This window comes from Brienomyrus brachyistius, chromosome 4 (assembly GCF_023856365.1).
Source record: "Brienomyrus brachyistius isolate T26 chromosome 4, BBRACH_0.4, whole genome shotgun sequence".
Lineage (NCBI taxonomy): Eukaryota > Metazoa > Chordata > Actinopteri > Osteoglossiformes > Mormyridae > Brienomyrus > Brienomyrus brachyistius.
This window is the reverse complement of record NC_064536.1, coordinates 15555306-15569918: the sequence shown is the minus strand read 5'-3', so window position 1 is coordinate 15569918 and position 14613 is coordinate 15555306. Positions and strand designations below refer to the sequence as shown.

At 45.0% G+C, this 14613-nt stretch overlaps 1 protein-coding gene across 1 annotated transcript; it reads right to left on the bottom strand.

The window, feature by feature from the left end:
* Positions 1-3156: 3156 nt before the first annotated feature.
* On the bottom strand, positions 3157-10756 carry LOC125739814 (oxygen-regulated protein 1). The gene is made up of 5 exons (XM_049010273.1): positions 10713-10756; positions 8504-9131; positions 7842-7863; positions 6312-7223; positions 3157-4583 (listed from the first exon to the last, which is right to left on the bottom strand). The coding sequence occupies exons 1-5, from the start codon at positions 10754-10756 to the stop codon at positions 3157-3159; spliced, it is 3033 nt and encodes a 1010-aa protein (XP_048866230.1).
* Between the last annotated feature and the right edge of the window lie 3857 nt (positions 10757-14613).

The window sequence follows — 14613 nt, the reverse complement described above, 5'->3', positions numbered from 1 at the left end:
GGCCAGATTCAGATGGGACCAGAATACCCAGCAGGCTGGTCATTTCGAGGTACGTATAAAACCTGATTTGCACAGTTCGAAAATATGGAGAAAAACCATAAAGGGAACATAAGCCCGTAATGCGAAGTTTATGTATTTTGTTTTTAAGTTTTTCAGTGTTAATAAAAAAAAAAAAAGGGATGTAAATATAGGCTACTCTTCATTTGTCGTGCAAAGGTAAAGGGATGTAAATGCCACTACGACACCTACCGTGAGTATGTTTTCCTTCCCATTCTATAGTCTTAAATTAGCTTTTTTTTTCAAAGCGAAGCATGAGCGTAAGAGTCAACCCGTGTCAAGAACACAACACGATAAAAACAAAAAGCGAACCCCGGGGCAGCTTTGCAAAGCTCGCCTGTCAAGCATACACGTGAAAATCTGCCTTACAGGAGGGCGTTTCAACATTGCCGCGTTAATATTTACGCACTTTAAGGTATGTTTCACGTGAAAGTGAAATTTAAGCTCAGATCGCTTCTGTACCAATAAACGCGTTCGTTCAGGGTCAAACCAACGCTGCGAACGGATTTTGCACGACGAAGGTTATTATACCAGGAGTGGGGTTTGAACCCATGAGTTGTCTACTTTAACCACTCGGCCATCCTAGTATCCTTGCAGCTAGTCGCTTATTTTCTTAGTCGTTCAATTAACTCTCAAATTACCCTTTCACTTATAGTACTAAAATTGGGTTCTAAAACAATTTAATACTTTAATTATTTAATCCCGTGATCGACTTATTGACAATGTTTTCAGTAAAAACCGAGGGGAGCTCTCCTATGCAACTACTGATTTGCGCCTAGGGCATCAGGAGAACTTAGAACATATCCCTATTATAGCCCCACCGAAGAGCTGAAACGCTGAGAAAGGGAGAAAAGCCGGTCACCCTGTGATTGTTTGTGGTCCTGTAAAATCCGCTTTTGTATTTCATTCTGGAGTCGGGTTTCACAAGTCACTCTAGCAAACCGTATTTTTCAATTAATTACCTTGTAAACAAGGGACACAAACAACATTTGGGACATTGAAGCTGGGAACGGAAAGGGGTGTAAGTCGTTTGATGCACTGTTTTGTTTGACCCTTGAATAATAATAAAAAAATAATTAAAAAATGATTTTACTGCTCAGAATCAAACAAATGCAGTTTATTCATGCAGGTGTGAATTAGACGTAATACCTGTTCAAAAACGCAGCATTATTTCTTGTAGAACTAAACACATTTGAGAACTATACAACGTATAACATATCGCGTACTATATTACTATTATTCGCGCACAGAACTAAAAACATAAATGCATTGACTGTCCGCAGTCATGGGAAATGGTTATTTCGTGTACTGCCAACTGTTGAAGTATTTCTCCCAAACACAAGCATTGTCACCTGGGACCTGTAAATATGTACAAAATATGTCTGAATTATGGGGCAACGTATCACCAGAAACGTCAAAGCTTCAGGGTAAATTCAGACTACAGTTTCACGCCAAAAAGAAACTGATCGAGTACCGCTTAAGTACCGATACGGCTTATCAGGCCTGTGTCCTGTGACTCACGGCTGCGATGTTCTGCAGCGATAAACCGAAATCTCAGTGCCAGAACTGGGATTTGAACCCACGATTACACAGGTCTATTAGGTCCAAAACCGCTCGACTACAACGGCGCGGCGTTTCAAGGACGGCCCACTTTTTACAAATTACTTTGTTAAACGATTGCATAACCGCAACAAAGAAAGGGTGATACATTTTCACCACGGTGGGAAATATTCCATTTTTAGCACTTCATCAATGCAAAGGAGTCACACAAAGGACAGGGAATTATACGCGGCAAGATTAAGTTCTCCAGTAAGACCGGCTTTGTAATGCGTTTTACTTCTCATACCCATGTCCTCCGCCCTTTCCAACTGCAGGCTGTAACGGGCAATTTGTTATTAGGGATCACACTGCCCACTTGTGGAAATAATGAAAATGCACGAATAAAGAAAAGAATGACACAATTGTTAAATTGACACAGATTCAGGGCGATTTTTCCCGGTTCGGACGCAGATGAAATTAGCTTTTTCGCGCAGTCAGGGAATGATTCATGCCTTTCCCAGTGAGAGTGTTTTATATCGAAATTATTTCGATCACGTAAATGTGGGTACGTGGCTAAAACACTGTATTCCCCATAAAGCGTAATCCTTCCCCTGGTATTTTTTGGATGCGTCTGTATGCAGAGTAGAGGCTCTACGCGAACGTCGCTTGTGTCAGACAGGCAGCACATTCTTCTCCGTTGCTTTGTCACCTCTCTAATACTTATTACATGCATTTCTGTCTTTTATGTAACAGTTTCAAGCGACGTACAGTCCTGTCCACCTGAATGGAATAACAGAAATTTCCCATGATCAATGGTAAAACTGGGCGGTTGTTGCTCTTGAAGACTGGTCGCGCTTACAAGTGAGAAGTACGAATGTCGAGCGAAAGTATAAGTGAATTTTTTTTTCAATGCGACCCCACCCAGGATAAGCATTTGGAAGATGGATGAGTGACATCTTAATTGTGTACTGTTTTCAAATTCGTCATTTTTTTTTACAAATAATTTAATAATAAGCAAACGTTTTTGATATTTGCGCTACAGCCGTTGTCACGTATCTGAAAGTCAGCAGAATAGACTTTCTGTCTTGACACAAACTCAGCGTTCCTTCCATTTCATTCCCATTGTACTGCTTTTATTTTTCCTTGTCACTCGAGCTTAATAAATGCAGCAATCAGGGTTTCACTGTGAATGTAACATCGGACAGCTACTTTTATAACGCAAAATGAAACATCGTCTTAATGTATGATCACAAAAACCTCTGCATTCAAAGGCCCCAATAGAACTCAAATGCTGTACCCTGCAATTGAATAAGGGTGTATGCATGATTAACTGGTACAGATTAATCATTTATAACACAGAAAGACAAAAACTGAAATATGACGGTATGAAAATCCTTAGAATGTCACCGAGAAGGAATGAGTCTCACTGTAAGCTTATCAGCTGCCGGTCTGTGTTTTGCTCTTAGCCAGGAGAACTGCTACAGTGTAGGGCAGAGAGTCTGGTGCAGTGTGATGCAGCCAGTCTGTGTTACATTAGTGGCCACAGTAGGTTAGGATGTGTTATAATATGGGGCAGTGAGGTCCACAGGGAAAGTGCAGCCTGTTTACAGAACCTTGCTCTTGCACCATCCTGGCCCTGTGGTTCTGAATATTAGCGTCCTGGACATCTGCAGGAACCACCCCAGATGGCGCTGTCGAGGGGTACACCTTACCATCTGGGATCTTGAACTCAACCGATGTGAATGACTTCAATCTGCTCATCCTCTTAGCCCAGGTCCCAGGGTTCTTGGTGTTAGAGTAAATGCTGACCTCCTCCTTATTGTCAACCTTCGACTCTCGAGAGGTGGCTACAGTATCTTCTGTGCTGCTTCTGCTGCTGAGCTCGTCCTGGAAGGGGTCCGAGTCACTACCATGTCGCATGGCGAAATAGGCAGGTTCGGTCGACTCCCCCGGCTTGACCATCTCCTCCAGCTCTGAGGAGGAGAGGGCAGCAGTGATGGAAGCTGGGCCCACAAAATAGGAGGCTGGGATGTCATCACTGCCATTGTCCTGGCCCGTACTGGCTGATGTGGTGTCTGTGTTCCCATACATGCCCATGGGTCCAGGAGGAGACATACGAATGAGGTGGTTCTCTTTGAGAAGCCATCGACCCTTGTCAATTAGGACACCCTCGCTCATGTCCTCTGAAGTGCTATGGACCATGCCTTGCTCGGGTTTATCACAAGCATCCACAGGTCCTGCTGTGATGTCGTCTGCCATTGCTCTGCCACTGGAGCGGTTGAATGCTTGGTTTTGGTTCTCTTTTATGGGAGGTGCTGAGAATGATGCCTTTAGCACTGAGACTTCAACTTCGTCGTGCTCTCCTCTTCCGGTTTTGCTTTGTACACAGTCCCGATCACCAGGCGGCCCTCCAGAATGATCCTCCTCACTTTCGGTGATTAATTCGACCGATTCCTGTGATTTAATTTCATCGCTCTCTGTCATCTCTGGTGCGTAATCAGAGAGGTCTGATGTGTTTGGGCTTGGTAGACGCCTTTGATCATACTGCACATCTGTACTGCTTCTGGGAATTCTGTGTGTTAATTTGATATTGGTTCCCTCAACCTCTATCTTTAAACTCCCTTTGGAGTCATAACTGAAAGACAGCGTGGAAGAGTGAAGGGCTGAGTTTACGAAGTCTAGCAAGTCTTTTGGGATTTCCACAAAGCCAGAGGAAGAGGGTCCCTCCACTTCTGTGTCCCGCTCGTCTTCCCTGGCAGTACTCCATTGGTTGCTTGTGTCCTCCGAGAGTTGTGTTCTCCTGTACCTTTCAGGTGTTTTCCCCACAAAATCCTCACTCAAAGGAAAGTGAGATTCATTGCTTATTACATCTGAAGCACCTGATCTGACTTTTGTTACGACTGTCTCTTCAAAGCTAGCCCTCTTCCCCTTACAGTTAACCTTCTCATCTTTGTAGCTACTTCTTTTGAAGGTCATGATCTTGTCATCTTCAGAGGATACTTCAGAATCTTCACATGTTCTATGACTTTCGGAACTTTCAAATTGCGCATTTTTGACTTTTCCAAATTCAGTTAAGTCCTGGCTTGGTTGATCATTTGCATTGAGAATATTAATTCCTTCCCGTACTAGAGATGACAGATCTTTTCTGAATTCTCCAGACATACCATGTTCCTCCAGAAGTTCTTCATTGTTGGGCGTTTCTTGAAATTTTCTGCTGTTCTCTCCATTAAGTGGGCTCAATTCATTCGATGAGTTACCTGATGAAAGAGTACAGTTCCTGGTTCTGCCATTCAGCCCTACGACACTTCTTCTCTGCAGGAAGGATGTGGAATTCTGTAAATCTAACTGACTGGCCATTAATTTAACTGCATCCTCGATACTGGCTGCCCCTTGCAAAGACTTAATTACCTTCAAAGGCTCTGACTGAGACGGAACATTGTTTACCCATGATTCCCTCATGCTAGCGTAAGCTGAACCTTCATTTAATGTCATCTCTGATGGAAATGCTGTGAGAAACCTGGAGAATGGATTGAATGTAGAAGCAGTGCGTGACATGACATTAGGGAAACTGTGGGACTTTTCCAGGCAGCTGTAGTTTGATATGTGTCTGTTTGACATTTCTAAGGTGTATAGATTTTCCAGAACTGGCATCGCGTCCGGTTGGGGAAGCTCAGGATTTGAGCCTGTTAACCTCATTGGTGGTACCTGTATAGCTGGTCCTTCCTGTACACCCAGATCCAAAGTTTCTAGATTTTGCATTTCATTAAGTAACATTTTTTCAAGCACCGTCTCTGAAGTATTAGGGAGCATTTGGCTTTCATTTATATTGCAGTCAAACGGAAGACATTCCTTTCCGCTGAGCTTTTCAGTTTCGTCTTTCATCTCAGATTCCTCTGTGGAGTTGCTTCCGATCTGAAAGACCCCTTTTAGCTCTCCATCTGTTTTAACAGTGTTTGTTCCACCAATGCAGTGGATGGTTTCTGTGTCTATTTCATCCAGCCAGTTTTCCACATATTCTGCGATGCCACGGTGAAATGGGGGCAGCGAAATGCTTCCACCAAGGTCACGCCCTTCTCTTAAGCCCATCCTGATCTCCCTCAGAGATGTTCGTTTTTTCACTGCCTTTTTGGCATGTGGCAGAGCATCCAACGTGTCTCTAGTAAGGGAGACAGCCGAGTAATGTTTGTGTACATTGGACGGATGGCCTTTGACGATATTTCGTCCACGTGCATTTTGAGGAAATGGCAGGTCCACATTTGCAGTATCTCTGTCTTTGTGTGCTTTCAGTTTCCCTGTCTTTTTCAGCTTCTGTCCAGTTCTGGTAGCTGCTCCCTCTCCTTCTTGGTCAGAGTTCTTCTGTTCTCCTGTCTGGCTCTGGATTTTCAAAGGCATGACCCTTTCTCCATCCTTCATCATACCTGCAGTGTCTTTCGTTCGCGTTTCGTCTGCACTTGCACTTGGAGGTTTTGTGTTCCTTTGTTTTTCAGGCTTCCTTTCGCTTGGCTTAGGCATGTCTTTCTCACCCCTATGACCCTGGGCCTCCCTTGTAATGTCAGCAGGGGGCAATTCGGGAACCAAGTTCAGAGTACCTGCCGCACTGTCCGAGAAAGAGGAAAGATGGTTGGTGTCATTGTAAGAGGCAATCGCTGCTTCTGATAATAAGGGAAAGCATTCAGATTGTCTCTCATTTAGAGAAGTGGAGGTGATGGATGTACGATTTGGTTCAGCGTCTCGTTCGCAGCTGGATGACAGTGGAGCAGTGTCCTCGGAGACAGAATGCTGGTACAAGAGCTCGCATACATTCTGGTCCTCAGTGTTGACCTCATTACTGTAGCAGCTCTGCTGTTTACGCCTGTGACTCGTAGTGCCTGGGATTTCCTCCAGCTTTTCTTGCATCTGGAGGACCTCGGAAACCTGGGAGATACAGCCCACTTTGTTACATTCAGCTTCTGCAAGCTTAACCATCCTAGGTTTGGGAATTGGCCGCACCACCCGGTGACCCTTGGTTTTGTCCATGTTGGGCCCCTCCTCTTTCGGAGAGTATGCACCGATCACATTCTCCACAACCGCTGTGTCCGACGAGGTACTGAGGCTCTCCACCGATTCCAGGTTCCTTGTGTGCCTGGGACCGGGCGTACCTGGCCTCCAGAAGCAAGGTTTGTCCAGTTGATCTCTGGCTTGGGCAAGGTCTTCACTGGACTTATATCTGTTACAAATATTCGGAATATCATCAAGGTCTGGTGGAACAGCCATTGACTCTGGCCTTGGATCACAGCCCGGTCTGCGTCTCTTGGCAACAGTGGACCGCATCAGCGTGGTTGTCCAATGTAATATCTCTTTCTCCTTGACTTTCAGTCGCACCTTCATCTCCACTGTCATGCTGCCATCTTCATTAATGCAGAATGACTTCTCAATGTCGCCATCTGGAGGCAGAAGACTCTTGGAAGCTCTTCCATCAGCAGTGCAGAGAATGGGGTCTGAGGCTGATGTATTGTTCATCACGACCTCTTCAGAGGTGGTGCGATTGCTTGGGTAGTCAAACAAGCTGGAGGTGGAAGAATCGCTCATTGTCGCGCTTGCAATGTCCTTCTTTGACTTCAAACCACTGGACAGTGAGTTTGTATTTCCTATAAGGTGGACGGATCCGATGTAGGTAAATCACGGAGGCGGAGGAGTTGAAGGTCAGTGTGATGAAACATTGAGAATTATAAAATAAAAAAGGAAAGGCAGAAGTTGAAGATTAATTAGAAAATGACATCTCAGAACTGCTTAAGGTTACAAGGTTAGAATAAAAAAATGTAATGATGAATGTGCCCTTTCTGTCTGATTTTAAAAAAGAGACGTCACTGTACAGTTGAGCAATGGTCTTCATGTTTATTAATATATTATTATATTAGTATTTATAATCTGACTCTAGGTGAGCCTCTCCTTGTAAAGGAATCATTTTGATCATTTCTAACAAACCGCTTTCACAAGCTATACTAGAGTTTCATTACTAGCACAACGTAATTGGGGCGTATGTCTAAAGAAATTTGAGTAAAGTGGTTTTGCCATAAAAATAAATATCCAACTATACAAATTGTTGAGCATTACTGTAGCACATGCCATACAGATCATCATACAGAGAAACCATCTGCTATGTGATGTTGCTAAAGAGAAGCAGAGACCTACCAACACATGTGTGATGTCTGAGTGGTTCCTTGGTAGGCGGCCACCTTGTTTGGGTAGGGTCCTGCACTTTGTACCTGGCTGGTCTGAAGTGTTCACCTGCTGAGGCCACAACCCCAGAAGAGCACAAGGCTAGACCTGACAGACTAGCAACCTGCAATGTGAAAAGTGGATGGCGGGTGCTTGAAATGATGTTCAGAGAAGCTCAACGTCCTCCAGTATTCAGTGGATCAAGAAACAACTTTCTGGTTAGTTGGGGAATATATATAGACTCCACAAGCTAGCTACTGCATGCCATCCATCCATTTTCTGTTACTGCTTGTGCTATTCAGGGTTGCGGGGGGTCTGGAGTTTATCCCAGAGGCTATGGGTGGCAAGCAGAGAACAACACAGGACGGGGTGCCAAATCATCACAGGGCACATTCACACACCATTCACTCACAAATGCACACCTACGGTCAACTCCAGTTAACCTTTTGGACTGTGGAGGGAAACCGGAGTCCCCGGAGGAAACCCCGCGACGACACGAGGAGAGCATGCAAACTCCACACACATGGAACCTACTGCATGCTAGTTTCAGGTTAATTTTAGATTAGACTGCGCCGTTTTTGAAAAGCTGCAGCAAGCTAGGGTGTTGCATCTAAAGTTACTTCTACTGTTTTTGAGGATTTTTACATAAACCAAGCTCAGGATCTGATTGCTCGATATTCGCAGTTTTCGCAGTGAGACAGCTGCTTACTTTTCGCCCATCCGTGGTGTAGATCTTCTGCACTGGGATATGCAGCACCTCTGACATGCTCTCTAGTACACTCTCCCATGTCTGGATGGCCTGAAGGTCCACCCTGTGCTTGATGCCGGCGTCTCCGTTTCTGAAGACCATCAACCACTTGGGTGTGTGCACCAGTGGTGCGTCCTCAGGATTGGTGAGTCGACTCACGACATCACCGGTCACCCGACCAGCCAGCCAACAAAGCGGTCTTCTACTGACCACATCCAGGTTGATGGGGTGAATCTTCCTTTTGTCAGAGCACAGGTAGGACTTCCCATCCTCCAGCTCATCGAGGCTCTGGACGACACGTGTACCCCGGGGGGTGGTGATGTTTCGCACCCCGAACGGCAGGGGAACCTTTTTGGACAAGTTGTCCAACAGGGCATCGAAGGTCTTAAAGGCTCGGCTGTTGATGACCACTTGAAGGCCACTGAAGTGGGGATCCCCGCTCTTGTAGAAGCGGACACGCTTGGGCCTCTGGGGCACCTGGGGGGCAGAGGACAAGGGGTGGTCTGGACAGCGTGTGGACCAGCTCCCGGAGGTCATGTTCTGCTCAGTGTGGCAGGTCTTGGTGACATCGCTCACGGTCTCGGGGAATCTGATGGGGTTAAAGGTAGCAGGGTATGTATAAGAGGTAAGATCTCTTCTTATGGAAACTGAAAGCAGGCAGTGATGAAAAGACAGGACACAAAGGCCGGAGCTTCAAATATCGAAAAGCCGCTGTAGCCGTGTCTTTGATCAAGGAGCTTCAGTCAGTCCCGCAGTGCATAAAACGCTGGAGGTGTCAGATTGTTAGCATTTTAAGCCGGTTCGGGCCGATGTGCCATGCAGAGAAAGCTAAGGTGGCCGTGAGGAAACGCTGAGGTGATCATTTTGTCCTTAAGTCAAGCATCCAGAGTCAGGTATTTTCTGAGCATGATGTGTGTGCATTAGAGCGGGCAGCTGGAATCAATGACTGGTGCCAGGATACGCAGGTATTAGAAAACGGGTGGATGGATGGATGTTTTCTTTGAAGACTGAAAATGAGAAATGACAATAATTTATATACTGTAATGTTTTCATTAGATCTTCAGTAAAAGTAAAATCATTGTAAACAACAAGCTCTCCTATGAAAGTTCGAATAAGGTAACCTATGTAATCTAGGATAGGATCCTGAAGTGCATTAATTAATTTGTAATTATAATTTTATTAGGGAAAATTAGAGTGGGCCCCCCATCCTGGGTTGTTCCCTGCCTCGTACTCATTGCTTCCGGGATAGGCTCCGGACCCCCCGCGACCCAGTAGGATAAGCGGTTTGGAAGATGGATGGATGGATGGAATTTAAGGTACAGATATAGAAATGCTGAGGTTTGAGATTTGCCAAATATGGCGTTGTGTCAGTACTCGAGTCTTTGACGCACTAGTTCCGAACAACTCACAAAAAAAGAATCAGCTCTACATACTCGTCATTTCCCCGAGCATCAACGATGAATAGATTGTGCACAAACGATTCTATTTCATTCATTATATATTCCACATCCTCAGTACTGAATTATATGCGTATTTAATCACCAAGACAGTAGTGATTAAATAGAGTAATTAAATGGAGTTCTGAGTAGGAAAATCTTTCCATGATGCACTAGAATTTATTTTCAAAGTATGATAAGCTTACCTGGTTTCACGTTTTCAAACGAATAGCGGTAACAGCGCTCCTTCGTCGCTCCAAAGCCGCTCATTACAGCGCAGCGGTTATTTTAGTTGCGCTCGCTTCAGGGTCAATTTGTGTAATCTTTACACACGGTTAATCAGCGGTCCGGGCGCGTCACAGACTTAGACACTATGATTGATATGATTTTTCAATATTTATTGCAGTTTGTAAACATTTCCTCCCCCTGCCATGAACATGCAGAGTTTTTAATGAGAAGGGATGATTCATGAAATCTTACTGGCAAGCTAAACCCTCACCGGGAAGACTGTTTTATTTATTAGTTGTAGACTCACAGGATCGTCCAGGTACCAAAGCGCCAGTAGCTGACGCTCCCTCTCACTCGCTGGCTGAGGTTTAATCCGATTGGGGGAGTCTTTGGGTGCCTGGGATTATGGAGGTTTTAAACGTTAGCCGACAGGGCGCGGGAGCCCCCGGCGCGGTTAATTCCTTACAGAGCCCCATCTCTCATTGGCTGCTGCAGATACACGCTACCCTCTCTTCGTCTCACTTTCCCCAGGGTTCCCCTTAGCCTCCATAGCGCCCCGCGATGTCACACAGCTCTACCTCGGGTTTATCTCGCGCTTGTGATGTCACAGAGCAGCTTCTCCTGCGTGCGAAGCAGACCAAATGTAATACCTGAGTTTGCTTATCAGGCGGAATGATGGATTTATTAAAGATAAAAATAATAATTTATGGGTAACTTAACGATGGGCGACATTACAAAGCAAAACAGGATGAAAAGGAGACGAGTAAATTTAGGAATTAAATTCATGTGAGAAACAATCAATGAACACATTTCTTCTTACTGGAACAGGTCATCTCTGCAGTTGGATGTGTTGAATCGAAATGTTTTATCTGCTGTTTGCATACGAATTCTGTTAGTTTTCACATACCCTGTCGTCTTTCCTTTGATACGTATATACACAGATTACACACAAAACATCATGAGCACCCTCATATGAGGCGAATAGTGTTATCTCTCTTCTCAGAATGGTGTGTGTCAAAGTCTGAGATATATTAGAAAATGTACTAACATGGGGTATTCTTAAGCGTCTTGTATGAGTGCCCCCTGACATCTGCCAATTCTGCTGAAGATGGGATTCAAATTGGTGACCGTCTGCACACAGGGGCAGACGCCTAACCCACTGAGCGACACATTGGTCCTCAATCGTTATGCATTTGCATACTCATGAACCTGTTCAGAATTACTGATTTTTCTTCATGCGTTTCTCCAGCACAAGTCTTCTGAGTCAAAAACATGCAGCTAAGAGAGATCCAGTCTTCCGGCCGCCTGCCAAGGAGTCCGCAGCCGCGTTCCCGGTGCATCCCGCCATAGGCTCCCTGCTCACCACAACCCTGCATCGGATAAGCACTTCTGGAAAACAAGTGGATGGATTTCCGGGCTTTGAATAAACAGCCCATTCCCCTGCTGTCGAATTTGGAAGCCTCCTTCGGAGTATGACACAGCCTCCGGTAGGCTTTTGATCGCGTCCCTTTGCTCCAGCCTGGGCTCTTTTGAACCGCCAGCGATCCCACACAGCTGATCCGCTTCAGCAGCTCAGTCAAACTTGTCAGCTGAAACCTGCGCTCTGCTTTTCCACACTAAAGGTTCATAGTTACTGCCGTTACTTGTTTATTTTCAAGTATTTAAGTGGCATGTTATATAATTACATATTTAGGGAAACCAAGGTAAGTTTGTTGTAAGAGGGAAACCGAGCAACAGGAAGCGCTGAGTTTAAGGGCAGGAGCCTATAACCCGCCGTTTACTAGTTGTTTGCTCTAGAGAGATAACCAGCTCGGTAAATGTAAAAAATTGATAAGCTGCCCTGCATCGGATGTGTCAGCTCTGGGAGCTACAGTCAGCCAGGAGAAGCATCAGTGCTGACAAAGCGTGGCAGAACAGGTGCAAGGCGGGCAGATGGAGCTTTGAAGTGTGTCACATGCTTAAAGTCGTAGGTCGTCAGCTCCCTCGTCACGTAATCAACCTAGATGGCGTATTGTCGCATTTCGCAGGGTTCTCCAGCGCAGCCTCACGCGCTCAGGCTGATTCTTTGCGCTCTGTGTGCTTCCTGCCTCCCATGTTCTACTACTGTTTATAGTCCTATAGAGGTTTTCCCAGCTGAATATACTTTTGACTCATTCATCCATATGACTGACTTCCACTTCTCTTAATAGACCAGTGCATTTACCCATCAGTGTAGATAAGCATGGATTCATGCAGGTGCGCTCGCATTGTATTTCACCATTACTTCAGTGATAAAGCAGCCTGATGAAGATCAGGAGATTGGGAATAGTATTTCTTGACCCAATCCTGGGGAATCCCCAGTCGGTCCGTGTTTTTGCTCCCTCCCAGCTCCCAGCCAGACTGTCCACATTTTTTGCACCCTCCCAGGGAGCAAAAACATGGACCATCTAGGGGTCCCTGAGGATTGTTTTGAGAAACACTGTTTTGGGATTCTGTGCCCCTTTTTGGAGGGTTGCATGTTTGAATCCCACTGCAAATGCAGTTGCTCCAGGGAATGTCTGACCCTACCTCAAGATTTAAGATTCTTAATTTGTCACATGCACAGTTAAACAAGTACAACATGCAGTGAAATGTACCATGAACGACCCTTAGACTCTGCAAATCAAAAATAGAATTAAGAATAAGTCGACAGGTAAAAAAAAAATCTTACAATAAACTAAAAGTAAAAAAAAACTAAGACTAAAATACAGAGAAATATAGAATTTATTCTAATATAGAAAATATCCTTAAGCTTTAAACTGTACATGGGCATATGATGTTAGAACTATGTATTTAAAGTGCAGTGTGCTTTGTCGCCATAAGTATAAGTATAAGCAATGATGGATGTGTCATTTGCAGATTGTTAAAATAGCAGGTTGGTGACAGGTAGGGAGGGTTTACATAGGTTGTGTATGTTAAGGATGTAAGGGTGGCATGTCCTGATTAAGAAGTCTTATGGCGTGAGGGTAGAAGCTGAGTCTCTCTGTTTTTGCCGTAATGCTCCTAAAGCGCCTGCCTGATGTCAGCAGCTCAAACAGACAGTTACTGTGATGAGACGAGTCTCTGATGGTCCTGGTCGCTCTGCTCCGGCATCTCCTGGTATAAATGTCCTGCAGAGACAGTGGAGAAGATCTGGTGCAGTGATTTGCTGCCCGAATCGCTCTCTGTAGTCCCTTCTCAACTGCATGTTGCTTTAAGACATCTCAATCCTCCACCGGGAGTCGCTGATTGACGTGTCTATACCCTTCAAGCCCAGGAATGTCTATTGTCTAATTCTCCCCTAGTACACTAGTCACCTCCCCCACGGGATGCCTTCAGGAAAAGTTGTTCTCCTGCAATGGCTGCTGATCGCTAGTTCCTCCTCTCCTGCCAGAAACGCCTATTAAGGGCCACACCCCCTCCAGCTGTGAAGGACTCAGGCTGATTGGGAGCCTTGCTGTTTGCTGCCAGACCTTCCCACCATTCTGTAAGCTTTAAACATTCTCCATCCTGATCTGCTTCTCTGCCTGTGACCTGTTGCTCTGCCAAGACCCTGATTTTCGTTCGGCCTCGTCCGGATCCTGCCGCCGATCAACCAGCCCTCCGCCTGTGTTTGGTCGGCCCTCCTGCCTAGTGATTTGGATCTCGTTTTTTTACCCACCTGGTTTTGACTCTTCCCTGTTCACGTCTGATCATCCCTGCACTCCTGAATACATTTGTCTCCTCCACACCTGGCCTGCCCATCACAGGATAAACGTGTTTGCCGAATAATGTAAATGTGTCAATACAGAATGGTTTGTGTCTATTCTGGGTGAGAGCACCATGTGCAATCAATGTGTTTGGAAAAGGCTGCACGTGAATTTTATTTAGCGTACTTCCTTATGTAAGAATAAATATTGTTATTATTGTTTGACTAATATTCGTGGAAGGGCTGAAAGGTTTGCATCAGCACAGTTTTAAAAATAAAACATGCAATTTGTTTAAGTACTTCAACAAAGAAAAATAAACAAAAATACTGAATGAAGCAGATCTGAGCTTGCATTTGAGAGTAGTCATTGGGATGAATCAGTGTAAACAACATCTTCCCTACCCTTGATTGCTGTTTTCAACCACTATTAAATAACACGAGTGTGTTCATGTGTCCGTGTTATACGTTGCCATGGTAATAGTTGTCAGACTTCCGTGCCTCTGGCAGACGGGATTCATCCCACTTTGAGCAACATCTGTCAGTGGCTGGCTTTGCTTCATTTCCTCTGTCAGGTGACAGGGTAATGCTGGAATGTTACAGTAACATGCGCAGTCAGTTAGTTTAAGTCCTCGAAGCTGAGTATAAGCTTTAATTATTCAGCTTCACAAAATTACATCCGAGAAGATACTCAGTGCTCATACATTAAAACAACGGGATATTAC

What these genes read in the sequence shown, in the direction of transcription:
- LOC125739814 (XM_049010273.1), bottom strand. Translation starts at nt 10,756, where the DNA reads ATGGAGGCTAAGGGGAACCCTGGGGAAAGTGAGACGAAGAGAGG. An exon ending in ACACCACGGATGGGCGAAAA is followed by an intron (nt 7,864 to 8,503) that starts GTAAGCAGCTGT and finishes TGGCCTCAGCAG; the next exon opens with GTGAACACTTCAGACCAGCC. An exon ending in GAACACTTCAGACCAGCCAG is followed by an intron (nt 7,224 to 7,841) that starts GTACAAAGTGCA and finishes TCCACCTTATAG; the next exon opens with GAAATACAAACTCACTGTCC.